This window comes from Mobula hypostoma, chromosome 1 (genome assembly GCF_963921235.1).
Source record: "Mobula hypostoma chromosome 1, sMobHyp1.1, whole genome shotgun sequence".
NCBI lineage: Eukaryota > Metazoa > Chordata > Chondrichthyes > Myliobatiformes > Myliobatidae > Mobula > Mobula hypostoma.
Genome location: NC_086097.1, coordinates 223,108,210 through 223,126,209, shown reverse-complemented (window position 1 = coordinate 223,126,209; position 18,000 = coordinate 223,108,210). Strand labels below are relative to the sequence as shown.

The following is an 18,000-nucleotide window of genomic DNA, read 5'->3' as shown; positions in this document are numbered from 1 at the left end:
GAATCGACTGTAAAACTAAAAGCCATTTAATGCTCATCACTAACATTGCTGGGCAGATGGAGGCAACGAGAGCGTATCTCACCATCTTTCAACAACTCCATATTTCTTTCAAAAATAATTCAAAGCTACAAGGCTTGCCAATTAAGGCACCGTAACATTTAACACGTTTCTAAGCACGTGCGGTCGTTCTTCAAAAAAAACATTTATGATGGAACGCGTGCGTTCATTTACGATGGGTTCCGCAATGTTACCGGCTTATGTTAATGGCTTATTCAATAAAGACAAAAGCATTCATAATGATGAGAAATACAATTGAACCGATTTTGGCACAGCAAGTACAATACCTACATAATGGAAACCTGCGCTATAAGTACTTCAGCGAAAGTAGTATCATTAAATTACTATTAGTGAATTACATACTGATTTTTATACTTACTGATCTGTTTCACTTTTCTTTCCCTTCAAACAGTGTCGATACCAAGCTTCTGGAGTGGATTATTACTGCAATGCAGTGATTTATTTTGCAATCTCGCATGCCTTTGACTAACTACCCCATTCAACGAATCAACGTGACATTATCCACGAAACGTAGCATCTTTGCACCAAAATTAAGAACTGTCGCAATTCAAAATACACCTGGATTAGCAATCACTCCAAATGCAATCCGTAATAGATTTCGCGACAAACTTTGCTCATCAAAAAAAAACAGGCACTTACTCTCGCTTCTACTGTTGTCAATTTTTGGTCTTCAGAAATGAAAACGTACAGGGGTAGAAAAGAAAAAAAAAAGTGGGCAGAACCAATAGTTAAGCAATTCTATTTAATTAATAAAAGGGGTTGCTAACGTTCAGTCTGAAACTTACCCAGAAGTGTGCATGGCAGTTGACCATCATGGTCCTCTCGATAAGTTCATCGGGACATTCAAGAAGATGGTGCCCGGACACTACACCTGCGTTATTGACCAGCACCGTCACGTCGCCGATCTCCCTCCGCACCAAGTCGGCAGTCCTGTAGACGCTACCCCTTTTGCTCACGTCGCAAGTGTAAGTGTGGACCCGCACGCCCAGCTGCCGGACCTTCTCGGCCGTCTCCTCGTTGCTCTCCTGGTTGATGTCCCATAGCACCAGGGTGGCTTTCCTCCGGGCGAACTCCAGCGCGAAGAGCCTGCCGAGCCCGCTGCCCGCTCCCGTAATCAGGCACACCTGATCGCACACGCTCTTCTCCTTGGGCTTGATCACCCATCTGACAGCGGCCAACACGAAAGCCCAGAGCACTTTGAAAGTCACGACGAAAAACTCCGCGACGATATTCATGGCTGACGCCGGGAGGGGACGACAGGCCGGCCCTTCCCCAGGAGGAGCGGCCAGCAGCAGCGGATCCGGGAGCCGGCTGTTGCGCGCTGTCAGAGCCGGGGCCGCACTGCAGACACTCCTCCTCCTCCTCGCCCGACCACCACCACTTAACTCTGAGCATCTTCAGCTCCGCCTCGCCCTTTAAATGCATGGCCCGCTCCCAGGACCCCGCCAACAAGCGTCCACTTCTGTTCTCACCGCTGGCGCCCCATCGTTACACCTGCTTTTCGCATGTCTTATCCTACACGTACAACAGGTTAAAATAATTAACTCGCTCCGCTGAATCACCTGGTGGTGCCTTCATTGGTTCAGGCAGTTACGCAGACAGCTTTCCGAGCGTGGGCTTAAGAGTTCTCGCGCATGCGCGCTTCTCTCCTTTTCCCCGGTAATTGTGGCGACGATGGCGGGCCCAAAGTGAGTGTGGAATCGAGTGAATTTAAATCCGGTTACATCCGTGGTTAAATCGGATCTGTTCGCGTTTTATAGCTATGAGATATTATCAGGCGATGAACAAGTTGTATTTTACAGCTTTTTTTAAAAGTTATGACGGCCTTGGATGCAATGTTCTGGCGATGCAACTCTTGTCTCGATCTCCTGTGTGATCTGAGGCTGGAATAAGTAGTGCTATTCTAATTTACTGTAAAGCTACTCATGTTGTCAACTAAACAAAATAGAACAATGTTTCAAAGCAAACTTGTATACGCTGGTAAGCTCGTTATAGTCTCTTGTTCATTGTCCGCCGTCAGGCTAGGGCCTAGTAGATGAATGTACAATTTGGTCTACTTTAAATTGTTAGTTGCGTTTTGAAATATTAATATCTATGCAAAGGATAGGGTATGCAGATGTACGTAAAATAATGTATCTCTAACGGCTATGTGCATGCTTCCTTTTTTGCCTGTCAGAGAAAAGAAGGTGCCGTCTGTCCCGGAAAGCCTTTTGAAAAAGCGTAAGGCGTACGCAGACATGAAGGCCAAACGTGCTAAGCGTTTGTTATTAGAAAAGAAGGTTTGTGAAACGATTTTTGTCGTGTAGATCAATCTTTGTGTTTTAGTAGTACGTGTTTAATATGTTATTTAGTGTTGTACTGTTCTGGAAACGTTAGTGGTTGTATTGTTAAAATGTATGATACTCTTTCAAGTTATCTTTGATAAGAAAAACTGGGGTTACCTGAGTCTGCAGCATCTTTAGTCTGGCATCTTCCCCCTTCCTCTCCAACCCTGAAGAAGGGCCTCGGCCAGAAACGTCGACTGTTTGTTTATTTCCATAGATACTACCCGACCTGCTGAGTTACTCCAGCATTTTGTGTGTGTTGCTCTGGATTTCTAGCATCTGCAGAATCTCTTGTGTATCTGAAAATTCTGATCTCAAAAGCAATATTTTCTGCATGTGCATAGTTTAACATGCAAGGTCCGTTTTTTGCCATTCATTCATGCGCTCAATTGTTCTTAAATAGAATTGACAAAAATTAGGTGATTTAACTTGTCAAAGTGTGTATGACCCACTAAACTATAAAATGCCCTAGAAAGAATAGTTTATTGTACAATGACTTTCTGGCATACTAAGCCATGATTTAATATTTACCAGACCTGCCTGCCCTTAAGAACTTCCATAATAACTTGTAACACTCTATGATAATTATTAGAAACTCAACACACATATTTGCTAAATTTAGGTCACTGTATGTAGCCTTTTATCTTGTACAGCATGTTCTTGTCCAAGAGCTTTTATAATGGCCTAAAAATGTACCAGTGTTTCAATGGCATGTTCTAGACCCTGATCCTTCCTATCAACTCAATGGGTTTTAGCACACTTATTTTGAAGTTTGTAGTATTCCATTTTAATTTTATTGTGAATTGACATCAGAGAAGCTGCACTATTGGTCTTTGTGGGCAGCTGTCTTTATCAACAGAGAACATCTGTTCGGCAGTAAATTTCAGCTGAGTTTGAAATATTTTTGTAGATTCTTTTAGTGCTCCAATTTAAAGGATTTTTCTGTTAACTTACTTTGTGTTATCATGGTTTCCAGATAAATAGACAGAAGAGAAAACTCATCTACAAGAGAGCTGAGAGTTACCACAAGGAGTACAGGCAAATGTACCGAAGTGAGATTCGACTTGCCAGAATGGCGCGCAAAGCCAAAAATTTCTATGTCCCTGCTGAACCCAAGCTAGCATTTGTGATCCGTATTAGAGGGTGAGTATTGATGGTCAATTACTGAGTGCTGGTGAATAAATTTCGGACTGTTAAATGAAAATGCAAATAAACCATTTTAAATTGGTCACACGTGAAAACGATACGCTTCTTGGTGCTAATTTCTGTTTATGAATTTACAGCATCAATGGTGTTAGCCCTAAAGTTCGCAAGGTGCTTCAGCTCCTACGACTGCGTCAGATCTTCAATGGAGTGTTTGTGAAACTGAATAAGGCTTCAATCAATATGCTCCGTATTGCAGAGCCATACATTGCATGGGGGTATGTGATATATGCTCCGTATTGCAGAGCCATACATTGCATGGGGGTATGTGATTGGATAATAAATAGTCGCAAAAATAAATCTTCATGCTAATAGATGTTCATAGAGTCATGGAAAAGTACCGCCCAGAAATATGCCCTTTGGCCCAGCAAGTCTGTGTCAAGCCATTTACACTGCCTATTCCCATCGACCATAGCCCTCCATCCCTCTACCATCTGTGTACCTATCCAACTTCCCTTAAAAGTTGAAATTGGACGTGCATGCGCCACTTGCGCAGGCAGCTCGTTCCATACACACTCAACCCTCTGAGTGAAGTAGTTTCCCTTCATTTTCTCCTTAAACTTTTCACCTTTCACTGTTCACCCATGATTTCTCATAGAAGTTCCACTAGACCTCCTTAGAAAAAGCCTGCTTGTGTTTGCCCTATTTATACCCCTCATAATTTTGTATACCTCTAACAAATCTGCTCTCAAACCTTCTTCGCTCCAAGGAATAAAGTCTTAACCTATTCAAACTTCCCTTATATCTTGGGTCCAACAGACCTGACATCATCCTTGTAAATTTACTCTGTGCTCTTTCAGCCTTATTCACATCTTTCCTGTGGGTGGGTGACCAAAACCTCACATAATACTCCAAGTTAGGCATCACCAATATCATGTACAACTTCACCTTAACATCCTATCTCCTGTACTCAATACTTTGATTTACAAAGGCAAATATGCCAGAGGCTTTTTTTTATGACCCTATAAACCTGTGATGCCACTTTAAATTATAATGGGCATATATTCCCAGATCCCTTTGTTCTATCACAGTATAAGACCTACCCTGGTGGTCCGGTATTAATTTCCATCTGCCATTTTTTCAGCTCATCCAGCTCCAACTGCAAGTCATAATAGCTTGCTTGCTGTCCACTACACCCCAATGTTGGTGTCATTCACAAATTTACTGATGCAGTTAACCACGTTATCATCCAGATGGAAACTAATACCAACGCAGCACTGATCAATGTGGCACTCCACAATAGTCACAGGCCTCCAGTCAGAGGCAACCATCTACTACCACCTTTCTGGCTTCTTGGAAGCAAATGTCTAAGCCAGTTTACTACATCTTGAATGCCGACCGGCTGAACTGTCTTTTCTAACTGCGTGCAGAGCCTTGTCTGGTACATTGCTGAAGTCCGTGTACACAACATGCACTGCTTTCATTGACTTCCCTGGTAACTTCCTCGAAAAACTACAAAGCCATGCTGACTATCCTTAATGGGTCCATGTCTATCCAAATTCTCATATATCTGGTCCCTGGGAATACCTTGCAATAACTTTCCCACTACTGATGTCAGGCTTACTGGCCTATAGTTTCCTGGTTTGTGTTTAGAGTTTTGCTTAAACAGCAGAACAACATTGGTTATCCTCCAGCACTTCACCTGTTGCTAAGGACAATTTAAATATATCTGCTGGGGACCTGGCAATTTTTGCACTTTCCTCCCATAGGTTCAAGGGAACACCTTGTCAGGATAAATCCCCAGGGCCCCAGGTAAATTATTCACCTCAATTTGCTTCAAGACAGTAAGCACCTCCTCTGTAATCTGTATAGAGTCCATGAAATTGATGCATTTTTCCCTTCTGTAGATTCTTGTCTCCAGGCATGGATCAGCCATTCCGATCTTCCGGAGTGCCAGTTTTGTCCCTTGCAATCCTTTTGCTCTTAATATATCTGTAGAATGCCTTAGGATTCTCCTTCACCTTATCGGCTAAAGCAACCTCATGCCTGCTTTTAGTCCTCCTGGTTTCCTAAGAGTTCTCTTGCATTTCTTGTATTCCGAAAGCTCCTCATTTGTTCCTACCTGCCTATACCTGTAATGGATCTCCTTTTTCTTAACCAGGGCTCAATATCTCTTGAAAACCAAGGTTCCCCCACCTGTTACCTTTTACCTTTTATTCTGACAACCATGTACAAGCTATATACTCTCATAAATTTCACTTTTGAAGGCCTGCCACTTATGTGTACACCTTTGCTGGAAAACAACCAATCCACACTTGTCAGATCCCTTCTAATACCATTAAAGTTTGCCTTTCTGCAATTTAGAATCTCAACCTGAGGACCAGACCTATCTTTTTTCATATTTGAAACTAATCACATTATGGTCTCTAGATGCAAAGTGTTTCCCTACACAAATTTCTGTCACCTGCCCTGTCTCATTCCCTAATTGTGCACACTTGTTGGGACTTCTGTGTACTGATTAAGGAAAATTCCCTGAATGCAATAGACATACTATCCCAACTAGTCATTTTACAATATGGGAGTCCCAGTGAATAACAACCTTGTATTTCTTGCAACCACCTGCAATCTCTACAAATGTTCTTCTAAATCCCTCAGACTGTTGGGTGGTCTGTAATATAGCCAACATTAACGTGGTCATATCTTTCTTATTACTTGGTTCCACTCGTAACTCCTCACTGGACTCTGTCAGAATGAGTGTGAATGTCATTGTTGGATGTGTTCACTTGAAACATTCTAAATTTTTGTTGATAACTAATAATTACTGATACTTCAACGCTGAAGCTCCCAGAGGATCCATTTCCCAGCGGTTTCGTCAGTAAGTTCCCCTGAGTAATTTGGGAATCTTGACTGTTTTAAGTTTAGGCTGTTATGACCTTTGTTTAATTTGCTGGGCTTTTTTAAGAACTGATTCAGAGAATTTCTAAATAAGCTGTACAACTTGGGCTCAGATCCAAGCTGACTGTAAGAATGTCAGCTGATGAGATGCTGTGGAAAATTGTACTTAAACTTGCTAGTAGCAAATTTTAGCTGTAAAATTGTCCTTTGGAAACGTGATAATGTATGTGAAGGGTTGTATTTTGATTTTTGAGGCATGTTAATTCTTGTTCTTTTAATTACTTAGCTATCCAAATCTCAAGTCTGTCCGTGAGTTGATTTACAAACGTGGCTTCGGCAAGATCCGGCATCAGCGCATTGCGCTCACTGACAATTCCTTGATCGAAAAACAGCTGGGTAAGTTTGTAGTTTTAGCTGGATGAATGTGATCTCAGTCATGCAGATTGAACAAACATTTTCTCATGATAATGCTTTATCTTTCTGGTACCTTTACCACCTGATTACTATCTGATTTTGCCCAATCATACAGAAGTGTTTATAACAGGTTCTGAATGAATTAATTTCAAAATTTCTACTGGCATGTGTTGTGAGAAGCTTGGGTTTATTGTCATAGAGAGGGTAACATGGAGGATCTTCAGTGGGGAGTTATTGTAGGGAGTTCGTGTAATTTAAGTGATAGATGAAGGAATAGTGAAGAATGAAATTTAGAATGTTGTCTGACTTAGGGTCGTTAGTGTTTCTGCCATTCTCTTCCTAGGTGACAGTGGATTAGAAAAATGCTGCCAGGGACCCAGTGGTAAAGTGTGGCAATGCTAGAATGAATACTGTATTCAGTCTTGAAATAATAGATATTAAGCTTTAATATCTTTTATTCAAATAGACTGCTTTGTCCTGGGTAGTTTTGAATTGCTTTGGTGTTAATAGAAGTTACATGCAATCTGGGAGACGGAGTGTGCTCCAACAAATTCACAATATCTGGCTTGTAATAGATGTAAACTGCGTCGAGAAGGGATGTTTGTTGTTGTAATGCCTGCCATCTGATCTGCTGTACTCAAGCTGTCATTTGTGATGTGCCAGATATGTTATAAAGGTTAATAATGGTACAGTTCAATGACGAGGATGGGCTGTATGGATTTTGTCACTTATTTGTGTTCTCCACTACTTCTATGTTGGCGTGGGCTCTTCAGTCTAGTTTTGATCTTGGCAATTACTGAAATAGCTTAGGGTCACAAGCTTGACAGACTAGAATGTTTGAATCAAGATTAACAAATTTCTTTCACCTTTTATATGTGGATTATATTTTCATTGATTCATAATGCATATTTTCAAAACAAAATAACCATGATTTGCAATTTATTCACATCTCCATATGGATTGTACACAATTTTTTGCATGCTCGGTTACCAGTTGTTAACTGGCAAAGAATTATGCGTATGGAATTTTTACAACATACACAGAATAGTTACAAATTTCCAGTAATTCTTTGGGAGGATGGTGTAAATCAGTGGTAGCATCTCCCATTATTTTGTGTAAAATCAGGCAGATACCATTATAAAGCAGGCATCAACTGCATGTAGAAAGGCAAATAGTTTTATCATTAAGTTATTTTCAATGTTTTCAGTTGTTTTATGCAAGTTTAATGTGTTATGTATTTTAAAAAGTGATTTCAGTATTTTTATTAGGTTCTGGTTATACTGAATGCCTTGAAAACACGACTACTTTGACAGCCATAAGACCATAATTGGCCAATTCAGCCCATTGGGTCTGCTGCGTCATTTCATCATGGCTGACCCCATATATCTGCCTTCTTGCCATATTCTTTGATGCCCTGACAGATTGGGAAACTGTCAACTTCCATCTTAAATATACCATGGACTTGGCCTCCACTGCTGTCTGTGGCAGAGCATTCCACAGATTCACTACTCTGGCTTTAAAAAAAAGTCCTCCTTACCTCTGTTCTAAAGGGTCACCCCTCAATTTTGAGGCTGTGCCCTCTAGTTCTGGATACCCGCACCATAGGAAACATCCTCACCACATCCACCTTACCTAGTCTAGTCCTTTCAATGTTCAGTAGGTTTCAATAAGATCTCCTTCTCCCACTCCCACCCCCAACATTCTTCTAAATTCCTTGAGTACAGGCCAAAGCTGCCAAATACTTATCATTTGTTAACCCCTTCATTCCTGGAATCATCATTGTAAACCTCTTGTGGACTCCCTCCAATGAGAAGACATCCTTTGAGATATGGGGCCCAAAGCTCTTGATAATACTCCAAAGTGCAGCCTAACTAGTGTCTTTAAAAGGCTCAGAATTATCTCCTTGTTTTTATATTATATTCTCCTTGAAATAAATGCCAATGTTGCATTTGCCTTTTTTTAAACCACAGACTCAACCTGTAAGTTAACGTCCCAAGAGTCTTGCATGTGGACTCCCAAGTCCCTCTGCACTTCTGATGATTGAACTTTCTCCCCATTTAGAAAATATTGTTCCTTTTACCAAAATGCATTATCATATTTCCCAACACTGTATTCCATCTGCCTCTTTTTTTTTGCCCGTTCTTCCAGTTTGTCTAAGTTCAGCTGCAGTTGCATTGCTTCCTCAGCACTACCTACCCTTCCTCCTATCTTTGTATCCAATAAGTTTGAAGGCAGGTCCTTGATAAACAGCTTGCAGCACTGTGTGTCCGACGGAGTGATCAGCAGCACTGGGGCTCCACAGGGGACTGTCTTGTCTCCCTTTCTCTTCACCATTTACACCTCGGACTTCAACTACTGCGCAGAGTCTTGTCATCTTCAGAAGTTTTCGGATGACTCTGCCATAGTTGGATGCATCAGCAAGGGAGATGAGGTTGAGTACAGGGCTACTGTAGGAAACTTTGTCACATGAGCAGAATTATCTGCAGCTTAATGTGAAAAAGACTAAGGAACTGGTGGTAGACCTGAGGAGAGCTAAGGTACTGGTGACCCGTTTCCCTCCGGGGGTCAGTGTGGACATGGTGGAGGATTACAAATACCTGGGGATACGAATTGACAATAAACTGGACTGGTCTAAGAACACTGAGGCTGTCTACAAGAAGGATCAGAGCCGTCTCTATTTCCTGAGGAGACTGAGGTCCTTTAACATCTGCCAGAAGATGCTAAGGATGTTCTACGAGTCTGTGGTGGCCAGTGCTATCATGTTTGCTGTTGTGTGCTGGGGCAGCAGGCTGAGGGTAGCAGACACCAACAGAATCAACAAACTTATTCATAAGGCCAGTGATTTTGTGGGGATGGAACTGGACTCTGTCACGGTGGTGTCTGAAAAGAGGATGCTGTCTAAGTTGTGTGCCATCTTGGTCAATGTCTCCAATCCACTACATAATGTACTGGATGGGCACAGGAGTACATTCAGCTAGAGACTCATTTCTCCGAGATGCAACACAGAGCGTCACAGGAAGTCATTCCTGCCTGTGGCCATCAAACTTTACAACTCCTCCCTTGGAGGGTCAGACACCCTGTGCCGATAGGCTGGTCCTGGATTTGTTTCATAATTTACTGGCATAATTTACATATTTAACTATTTATGGTTCTATTACTATTTATTATTTATGGTGCAACTGTAACGAAAACCAATTTCCCCCTGGGATCAATAAAGTGTGACTATGACTATTTTGAGAGTACTGGTAATACAAGATGGAAAGTCAAATTTTCCTGGAACATGGCAGGTACGTTAAGAGTACTAATGTGCAAAGAGATCTTTTTGAGAGATATTAAGATTAAGGGTGAATATCTGGTACAAGTTACCAGTGGAAGTGGTGGAAGCAGACACTATAGCAACATTTAAAGGGCATTTGGACTGGTACTTACAAGGATATGGACAAATGGGATTAGTGTGGATTGGCATCATGGTCAGTGTGCTGTATTTTATGCAGTTCTGATGGGGAACTGCATCAGTTTTGTGTAGTAATGGCTGCTATGTACCGGGCCATGTTAAAAATAAAATAAATAATTCTGCCATTATACATGCTCCATATGAACTTCCTCTCACTTCCTTGTCTAACATTTTCAGGATATATTTCTGTTCCATTCTCCTTTTGTGGTTATGTCTTCCCCAATACAACAGTGCTATTTGGTGAGCTGATTTTTTTAAAATAGTTTTAACACATCTGGGTAAAGAAGTGGCTTGAGTTCCCCATTAGAACCCTAGCCAGATCTGGTCTTCCACTTTGCTCTCTGCATTCTGTGCTCATGGAACAACTGTGTGGACATTGTCAAATGAAGTGTGGTTGGATGTCTGGCCAGCAGACCAGCAAGTCATCAGAGACCAGAGTTGGTCAAAGAAGCCATGAGTTTGCAAGTCCTTGAGTTCGCTGGAGACTGAAGATGTCCTCCCTTGTGTTTGAAAGACTGTGTCCTTGGCAAGTAGCATCAAAGAGAATCCCAAGGCAAATTTATACATGCAGCAAGAGCAAGAGAACCACTCAAAGATAAAGTGGGAACATTGGGTGCAGAGGGTGTGGGTGGGGTACTTTGAATATTTTACATCAGTATTTACCAAGTTTAAGGATGTGGAGAATAAGGAGATCAGTGTCAAGCACACTGATAAGCTAAAGCATTTCAAGGTAAGGAAGAGGTAGTGTTGGGTCTCTTAAAGAGCATTAAGGTGGACAAGATCCCAGGGCCTGATGGAATTATACCTCAGGTTACTGAGAGAGGAGGTTGCTGTGGCCTTGACCAATACCTTTGTCTCCTCTGGCCACCGGTGAGATTAGAGGTTTGCCAAATTGTTAATGTTCCATTGTTCAAGAAGGGAACCAAGGAAAGTCCTGGAAACTGCAGACCAGTGAGCCTCATGTCAGTGATGGGGCCTAATTAGGGAGAGCCTGCAAGTCATATCTTACCAACTTGATGAAGCTTTTTGTTGAGGTAATGGTGGTGATTGAAGGTAGAACTGGATATTGTGTATGTGGATTTTAGTAGGGTGTTTGGACAAGGTCCCTCAAGGGAGGCTCATCTAACAGATTAGGAGTCATGCGATTGGCCGTTTGGATTCAGAACTGGCTTACCCATAGGAGACTTGGATGTTGGTTGAAGTGACTTATTCCAGCTGAAGGGGTGTGGTTAGTGGTGTTCTATGAGGATCTGTACTGGGACCTCTGCTGTTGGTGTTAGAAATAAATGAACTGGATGAAAATGTAGATGGGTGGCTTACTAAATTTTCAGATGATATGAAGGTTGGTGGTGTGGATAGTGTAGATGACTGGCAATGAGATCTGGATCAGTCACAAATATGGGTGGAGAAATCTCAGATGGAGTTTAACCCAGCCAGGTATGAAGTTTTGCACCTTGGTAGGTCAAATGTAAAGAGACGGTACACTGTTAAGGGCAAGATTCTCAACAACGTTGATGAGCAAAGGGATAGTAAGAGTCCAAGTACATAGCTCCCTGAAAGTGGCTGCACGGGTTATGAACAATGTGACATAGTGGCCATTAGGACCGAGATTAGGAAAAACTTCTTCACACAGAGAGTGGTGAATCTGTGGAATTCTCTGCCACAGCAAACTGTTGAGGCCAGTTCATTGGCTATGTTTAAGAGGGAGTTAGATATGGCCCTTGTGGCTACAGGGGTCAGGGGGTATGGAGGGAAGGCTGGGTTCTGAGTTGGATGATCAGCCATGATCATAATAAATGGCGGTGCAGGCTCGAAGGGCCGAATGGCCTACTCCTGCACCTATTTTCTATGTTTCTATTATTAGTTGAGGCATTGAGTTCAAAAGTCAGGAAGTTGTGTGGCAGTTTTTTTATAACTCTAGGTAGGTCATTCTGGAGGATTGCATACAGTTCTGGTTGCCTCATTATAGGAAGGACGTTGAGGCTTTGGAGAGGGTGCAGAAAAAGTTTTTGTATTAGGGTTGAAATGTGTACCACACGGCATGCATTTAAGGTGAGGGGGTACAATTTCAAAGATGTGAGGGGAAGTATTTTTCTTTAGGGTGGTGGGTGCTTGGAATGTACTTGCCTGGGGTGAAGGTAGAGGCTGGTAGGAAACATTTAGATAGGCACATGAATGGGGGGGGGGGGGTGGAGGTGTATGAATTCTGTAGGCAGAAAAGATCAACTTAGTTGGTCATTTGATTACTAGTTTAATTGTTTCAGTCTCCATTGTGGGCTAGTACTTTATGAGTTTTGTAAGTGTTCTTATTCTTCGGCTTAGGACTGTACAAAAGTAACATTTGGTATCCTGCAAAAAAAATCGAACGGCACAACTTTTTGTAGGAAGGCAATTTTGTTAAGTTACTGTAATGAAACTGCTAGGGAGGAAAAAAATAGTGTAGATGTATTTTGGGCAAAAAAGGGGGAGTTGCTATTATACCTCCAAAAACCTGTGGTCTGGGCTTCTAAGAGTTGAAACTTGTAGCTGTGGTTTCTCAGACTCTTACCGTTTCTGTGCTCAACAGGTTATCAGCTGGCATAACTAACGGTCACATGTTTCACTGTTGGGGTTTCTAATAGGGATTGATTTGAATACTTGGACAAATTGATAATATTTTGATCGTTTTCATTATCCATGAACACAAACCAAGTAGTACACCTGATACTTAAAATGTGTGGTTAGTGTATTGAGTGAGGTCAGACCTTGTATGTTTTACTTACCAGTGTGATTTAAAATAAAACCTTAATGCTTATTTTTCACATTAGTTATCTGAACTAAATGTTTTCTTTCAGTGTGTTCTGAGTACAAATAGTAACAGTATGGCTGTGAATCCAGGATAATCTAAAACCAGAGGGGAGACAGTAGGCTGCAAAATGTGGAGCAATAAAGAAGCATCTGTTGTGGGGAGGGTATTTAGATTTGAGACCCTGCATCAGGGCTGCATTAACAGGTTCCAGTGCGAAACATTGACCATTCCTTACACTGCACAAATACTGCTCGAGTTCATCCCACAGATTTTTTTTATTCTTTAACTTGTTTCAAAGATGGTAATTGGGCTGATGCAATGTCAAAAGCTGGAATCTTTGTGGATGTTTCACAAACACAATTCAAAAACTTCATAAACAATGGTAATTGACAATTTTAAAAGGTTTGAAGTTAAAGCCAAACCACTAAGGATTAATACATTCCAATGCACGTTTATCCCAATTTACTTTTAAAAATTAAATTGTCAGTAATTTGCCTTTTGGTCTTGGAGCCAATTCCCTTGAATATAAAGAAATGGCTGCATCGTGGCAGGGTTCAACCCCCAGATGCCCAGTGTTGGGGAATTGCAGAAAATGAATGTTTGCACTGGGTGCCCAAGGAAGTCCAAACACAGAACCATAAAACAACCCTATAGCCAAAAGGCCTTTTAAACTGTTGCCACACCTATCACCTGAAGCAGGTGTTGGGAAACAGCTTAATTTAGAAATTGGAATACATTTTCAAATAAATTGTTAATAATGAGCCAATTATTTGTATTGCAGGAAGGTGTGGCATCATTTGCATTGAAGATCTGATTCATGAAATCTACACAGTAGGGAAGAACTTCAAGATGGCCAACAATTTCTTGTGGCCCTTCAAACTGTCCTCACCACGTGGTGGCATGAACAAAAAGACAACACACTATGTTGAGGGTGGTGATGCTGGCAACAGAGAAGACCAAATCAACAGAATGATTAGGTGTATGAACTGAGGTATGCTGTGTTTGTGTGGACGTTTAATTGTGCCACTAGTGTTACGGATAGGTAAGAGGACAGTGAAATGTATTTTGTATGTAGAATGTTATAATGTTATTAGCATTAAAATCTTTCTGGAATTTCATGTGGCAGTGAGTACTTAAGATTTTAACCAGTTAGATAGTTTGGCTCTTCAAATCAGGGTGAAAAGATTAGGAATTTGCCTCTTGTATATATTCAGGTATTTTGAATAAAATCTCACTGTTGATGGATATAGATAGTAAATGAATACATTTCAAGTTGACGTCTTCACTTTAATGAATTAATCGTGCCCAATTAATGTCAGCAAAAATCATGTGTAGTGTTCCATAATTGTTTGTAGCAAGTCCACTGGTTACACCTGTTGGACATCTCCCTGGGCTCTATTGCCTTACGTCAATAAAAGGAAGTTGTAGGTGCAGACCTCACCTTGCATGGAGTATACGGAGTACCTGGATTGAAAACCAAGATTTTTGTTCCAGTCACTATTTCTTCTCCAGCCACTAGCTTGGGCACTGAGTTTTGAAGCAATTCTCTTGATACAATCCTTTAGGGATTCATAGCATATGACATCATTTGCATCATCCTCAAACAGTTGGTTTACCTTGAACCAGTTTGTTGCCCACATCTGGAGCAGGTGGAGTATAATAGTTGGTTAAACTTGGCTTGCTCTCCAGAAGAGATGAATAGGTTGGAAGACAGTTAAACGGTTTATGAAGATGCCTGAGCTAAGCAAGAGCAAGTCCCTTGTGATTTGTTAATCTCTGTTGCAAATGAATTTTTGATTTTTTTTAAATCATGCTAAAACAAGTATTTTAGTCAGAGCTTGTAACTAAAGGGTTAGAATTACAGGAGGCTGATCAAGTATCTGCTGGTTTTCTGTGATCAAGTAAACTGAAAGCTCATTTGATTCTTCCCAAAGATCTGGCTATTCTATATTCTAGTTCAGCAGAGAATGCAGACGAATGCATCTTACTGAACTTAAAAATGGGTTGGAGTGGTTGGGTTAACGATTTTAACCCCCCCCCCCACCTAGACTAAAGAAATGCCCATAATATCATTTTTTGCACATGCTGCAATATCATTTGTTTCAGTAGTCCTTTCCCCATTAGTTGTCTTGAGAATTGTTGGTTAGGCCGGAGTATGGAGGAGTCTTGCATCACAATTTTTGTATATTGTTCCATTGTGATTTCTGATTGGCTGAAGATGTTGGTAATGTGAAGCTTATTCTGTTGTGTGTTGCCATAAAGCAATGCTTGATTCAGTATAAAACTAAAACTCATTGGAAAGTTTAGATGGTAGGAAAATGATTGTTGTGCTACATAATAAAGCTGTGTTTGAATCAACTCAAAGCCCCCTTGTTCAAATTGGTATTACAATTAGATTATGCTTATTTTCAATCCATTTCAAAATTTCAGTACATGTGCCATTGAATATTTTGACGCTAGGATTTAGGTTTAGGGGAAAAAAAGCACGCAGAGATTGGATGTGCATTAAAATATAATATGGTATATTAAGATTAATGCATTTGTGGTGCATTAGGCTCAATAAACTTATCTACATTAAAAGACAACTTTTTAAAATTGTAGAATAGACAAAACATTTTGCATATAATGACACTCCAAAGGCAATTGGCAGCACATTCCAATTGTGTCATTTTAAGGGCAATCTGGAAAAGGAGCAGATTATGATGTGTGTGTTTTACTGTATAGGTGAAAATGGCTATACTGGGACTTTCTGGTGACAGCTTGTGCTTTGCCAGATGGGATGATGCCTGCTTTGTGTCTGAAGGCCAGGAAGTATTGTAGAATTTTCTAATTTTGTATCTCTTCCCTTTTAGGTGTCCCACAGATGTCAAATTTCTACCATATCTGTTAAATAAAGAAATTTTATTACAGTGATCTTCTGTGTTGGGCTTTTTTTTCCCCAGTGTTCAAGGTACATTTATGAACAAAATATGTATGCAATATACAACTGAGATTCATCTTCTCCAGACATGAAATAAAACAATAAGCTGTTCAAAGAAAATCAAACCCACGCATAAAAAAAAATTGTGTAAGCGGCAACAGGAATGAATGAACGAAAACAATATCGAAATACAATTAAACTACAGTCACTCACCTTGATGTTTCAATCCTTCTTGATGCTTTAATCAGCGAGAAATGACGTAAATTATGGGTTTGAGCCCTGTCTCTTGGCCTCGAGGCTATGCGCCTCCTGGAACCTTCTTAAGAGCAAAGCACATAGAAACATAGAAAATAGGTGCAGGAGTAGGCCGTTCGGCCCTTCGAGCCTGCACCGCCATTTATTATGATCATGGCTGATCATCCAACTCAGAACCCCGCCCCAGCCTTCCCTCCATACCCCCTGATCCCCGTAGCCACAAGGGCCATATCTAACTCCCTCTTAAATATAGCCAATGAACTGGCCTCAACTGTTTCCTGTGGCAGGCAATTCCACAGATTCACCACTCTCTGTGTGAAGAAGTTTCTCCTAATCTCAGTCCTAAAAGGCTTCCCCTTTATCCTCAAACTGTGACCCCTTGTTCTGGACTTCCCCAACATCGGGAACAATCTTCCTGCATCTAGCCTGTCCAATCCCTTTAGGATTTTATACATTTCAATCAGATCCCCCCTCAATCTTCTAAATTCCAATGAGTACAAGCCCAGTTCATCCAGTCTTTCTTCATATGAAAGTCCTGCCATCCCAGGAATCAATCTGGTGAACCTTTGTACTCCCTCTATGGCAAGGATGTCTTTCCTCAGATTAGGGGACCAAAACTGCACACAATACTCCAGGTGTGGTCTCACCAAGGCCTTGTACAACTGCAGTAGTACCCCTCTGCTCCTGTACTCGAATCCTCTCGCTATAAATGCCAGCATACCATTTGCCTTTTTCACCGCCTGCTGTACCTGCATGCCCACTTTCAATGACTGGTGTATGATGACACCCAGGTCTTGTTGCACCTCCCCTTTTCCTAATCGGCCACCATTCAGATAATCTGTTTTCCTATTTTTGCCACCAAAGTGGATAACTTCACATTTATCCACATTAAATTGCACCTGCCATGAATTTGCCCACTCACCCAACCTATCCAAGTCACCCTGCATCCTCTTAGCATCCTCCTCACAGCTAACACTGCCACCCAGCTTCGTGTCATCCGCAAACTTGGAGATGCTGCATTTAATTCCCTCATCCAAGTCATTAATATATATTGTAAACAACTGGGGTCCCAGCACTGAGCCTTGCGGTACCCCACTAGTCCCTGCCTGCCATTCTGGAAAGGTCCCGTTTATTCCCACTCTTTGCTTCCTGTCTGCTAACCAATTCTCCATCCACATCAATACCTTACCCCCAATACCGTGTGCTTTATGTTTGCACACTATATCTGTGTGGGACCTTGTCAAAAGCCTTTTGAAAATCCAAATATACCACATCCACTGGTTCTCCCCTATCCACTCTACTGGTTACATCCTCAAAAAATTCTATGAGATTCGTCAGACATGATTTTCCTTTCACAAATCCATGCTGACTTTGTCCAATGATTTCACCGCTTTCCAAATGTGCTGTTATCACATCTTTGATAACTGACTCCAGCAGTTTCCCCACCACCGACGTTAGGCTAACCGGTCTATAATTCCCCGGTTTCTCTCTCCCTCCTTTTTTAAAAAGTGGGGTTACATTAGCCACCCTCCAATCCTCAGGAACTAGTCCAGGATCTAACGAGTTTTGAAAAATTATCACTAATGCATCCACTATTTCTTGGGCTACTTCCTTAAGCACTCTCGGATGCAGACCATCTGGCCCTGGGGATTTATCTGCCTTCAATCCCTTCAATTTACCTAACACCACTTCCCTACTAACAAGTATTTCACTCAGTTCCTCCATCTCA

At 41.3% G+C, this 18,000-nt stretch overlaps 2 protein-coding genes across 2 annotated transcripts in view; one reads left to right on the top strand and one right to left on the bottom strand.

Annotated features, from left to right (window-relative positions):
- The window catches only part of rdh10a (retinol dehydrogenase 10a), a 79,526-nt gene extending 78,029 nt beyond the window's left edge, over positions 1-1,497 (bottom strand). The window contains exon 1 of the mRNA XM_063065096.1: positions 864-1,497. Within this exon, the coding sequence (XP_062921166.1) occupies positions 864-1,313 (450 nt within the window). The 5' untranslated portion in view covers positions 1,314-1,497. The remainder of the gene's footprint in view (positions 1-863) is intronic.
- A 213-nt stretch (positions 1,498-1,710) lies between these two features.
- On the top strand, positions 1,711-16,009 carry rpl7 (ribosomal protein L7). Its single transcript, XM_063065102.1, has 7 exons — positions 1,711-1,766; positions 2,255-2,357; positions 3,379-3,545; positions 3,686-3,823; positions 6,727-6,836; positions 13,878-14,087; positions 15,949-16,009. The coding sequence occupies exons 1-6, from the start codon at positions 1,753-1,755 to the stop codon at positions 14,084-14,086; spliced, it is 741 nt and encodes a 246-aa protein (XP_062921172.1). The 5' UTR covers positions 1,711-1,752; the 3' UTR covers position 14,087; positions 15,949-16,009.
- Positions 16,010-18,000: the final 1,991 nt, after the last annotated feature.

Coding starts and splice junctions, on each gene's coding strand:
- rpl7 (XM_063065102.1), top strand. Junction 3,546..3,685: donor TTTGTGATCCGTATTAGAGG/GTGAGTATTGAT, acceptor ATGAATTTACAG/CATCAATGGTGTTAGCCCTA. Junction 3,824..6,726: donor GAGCCATACATTGCATGGGG/GTATGTGATATA, acceptor TTAATTACTTAG/CTATCCAAATCTCAAGTCTG.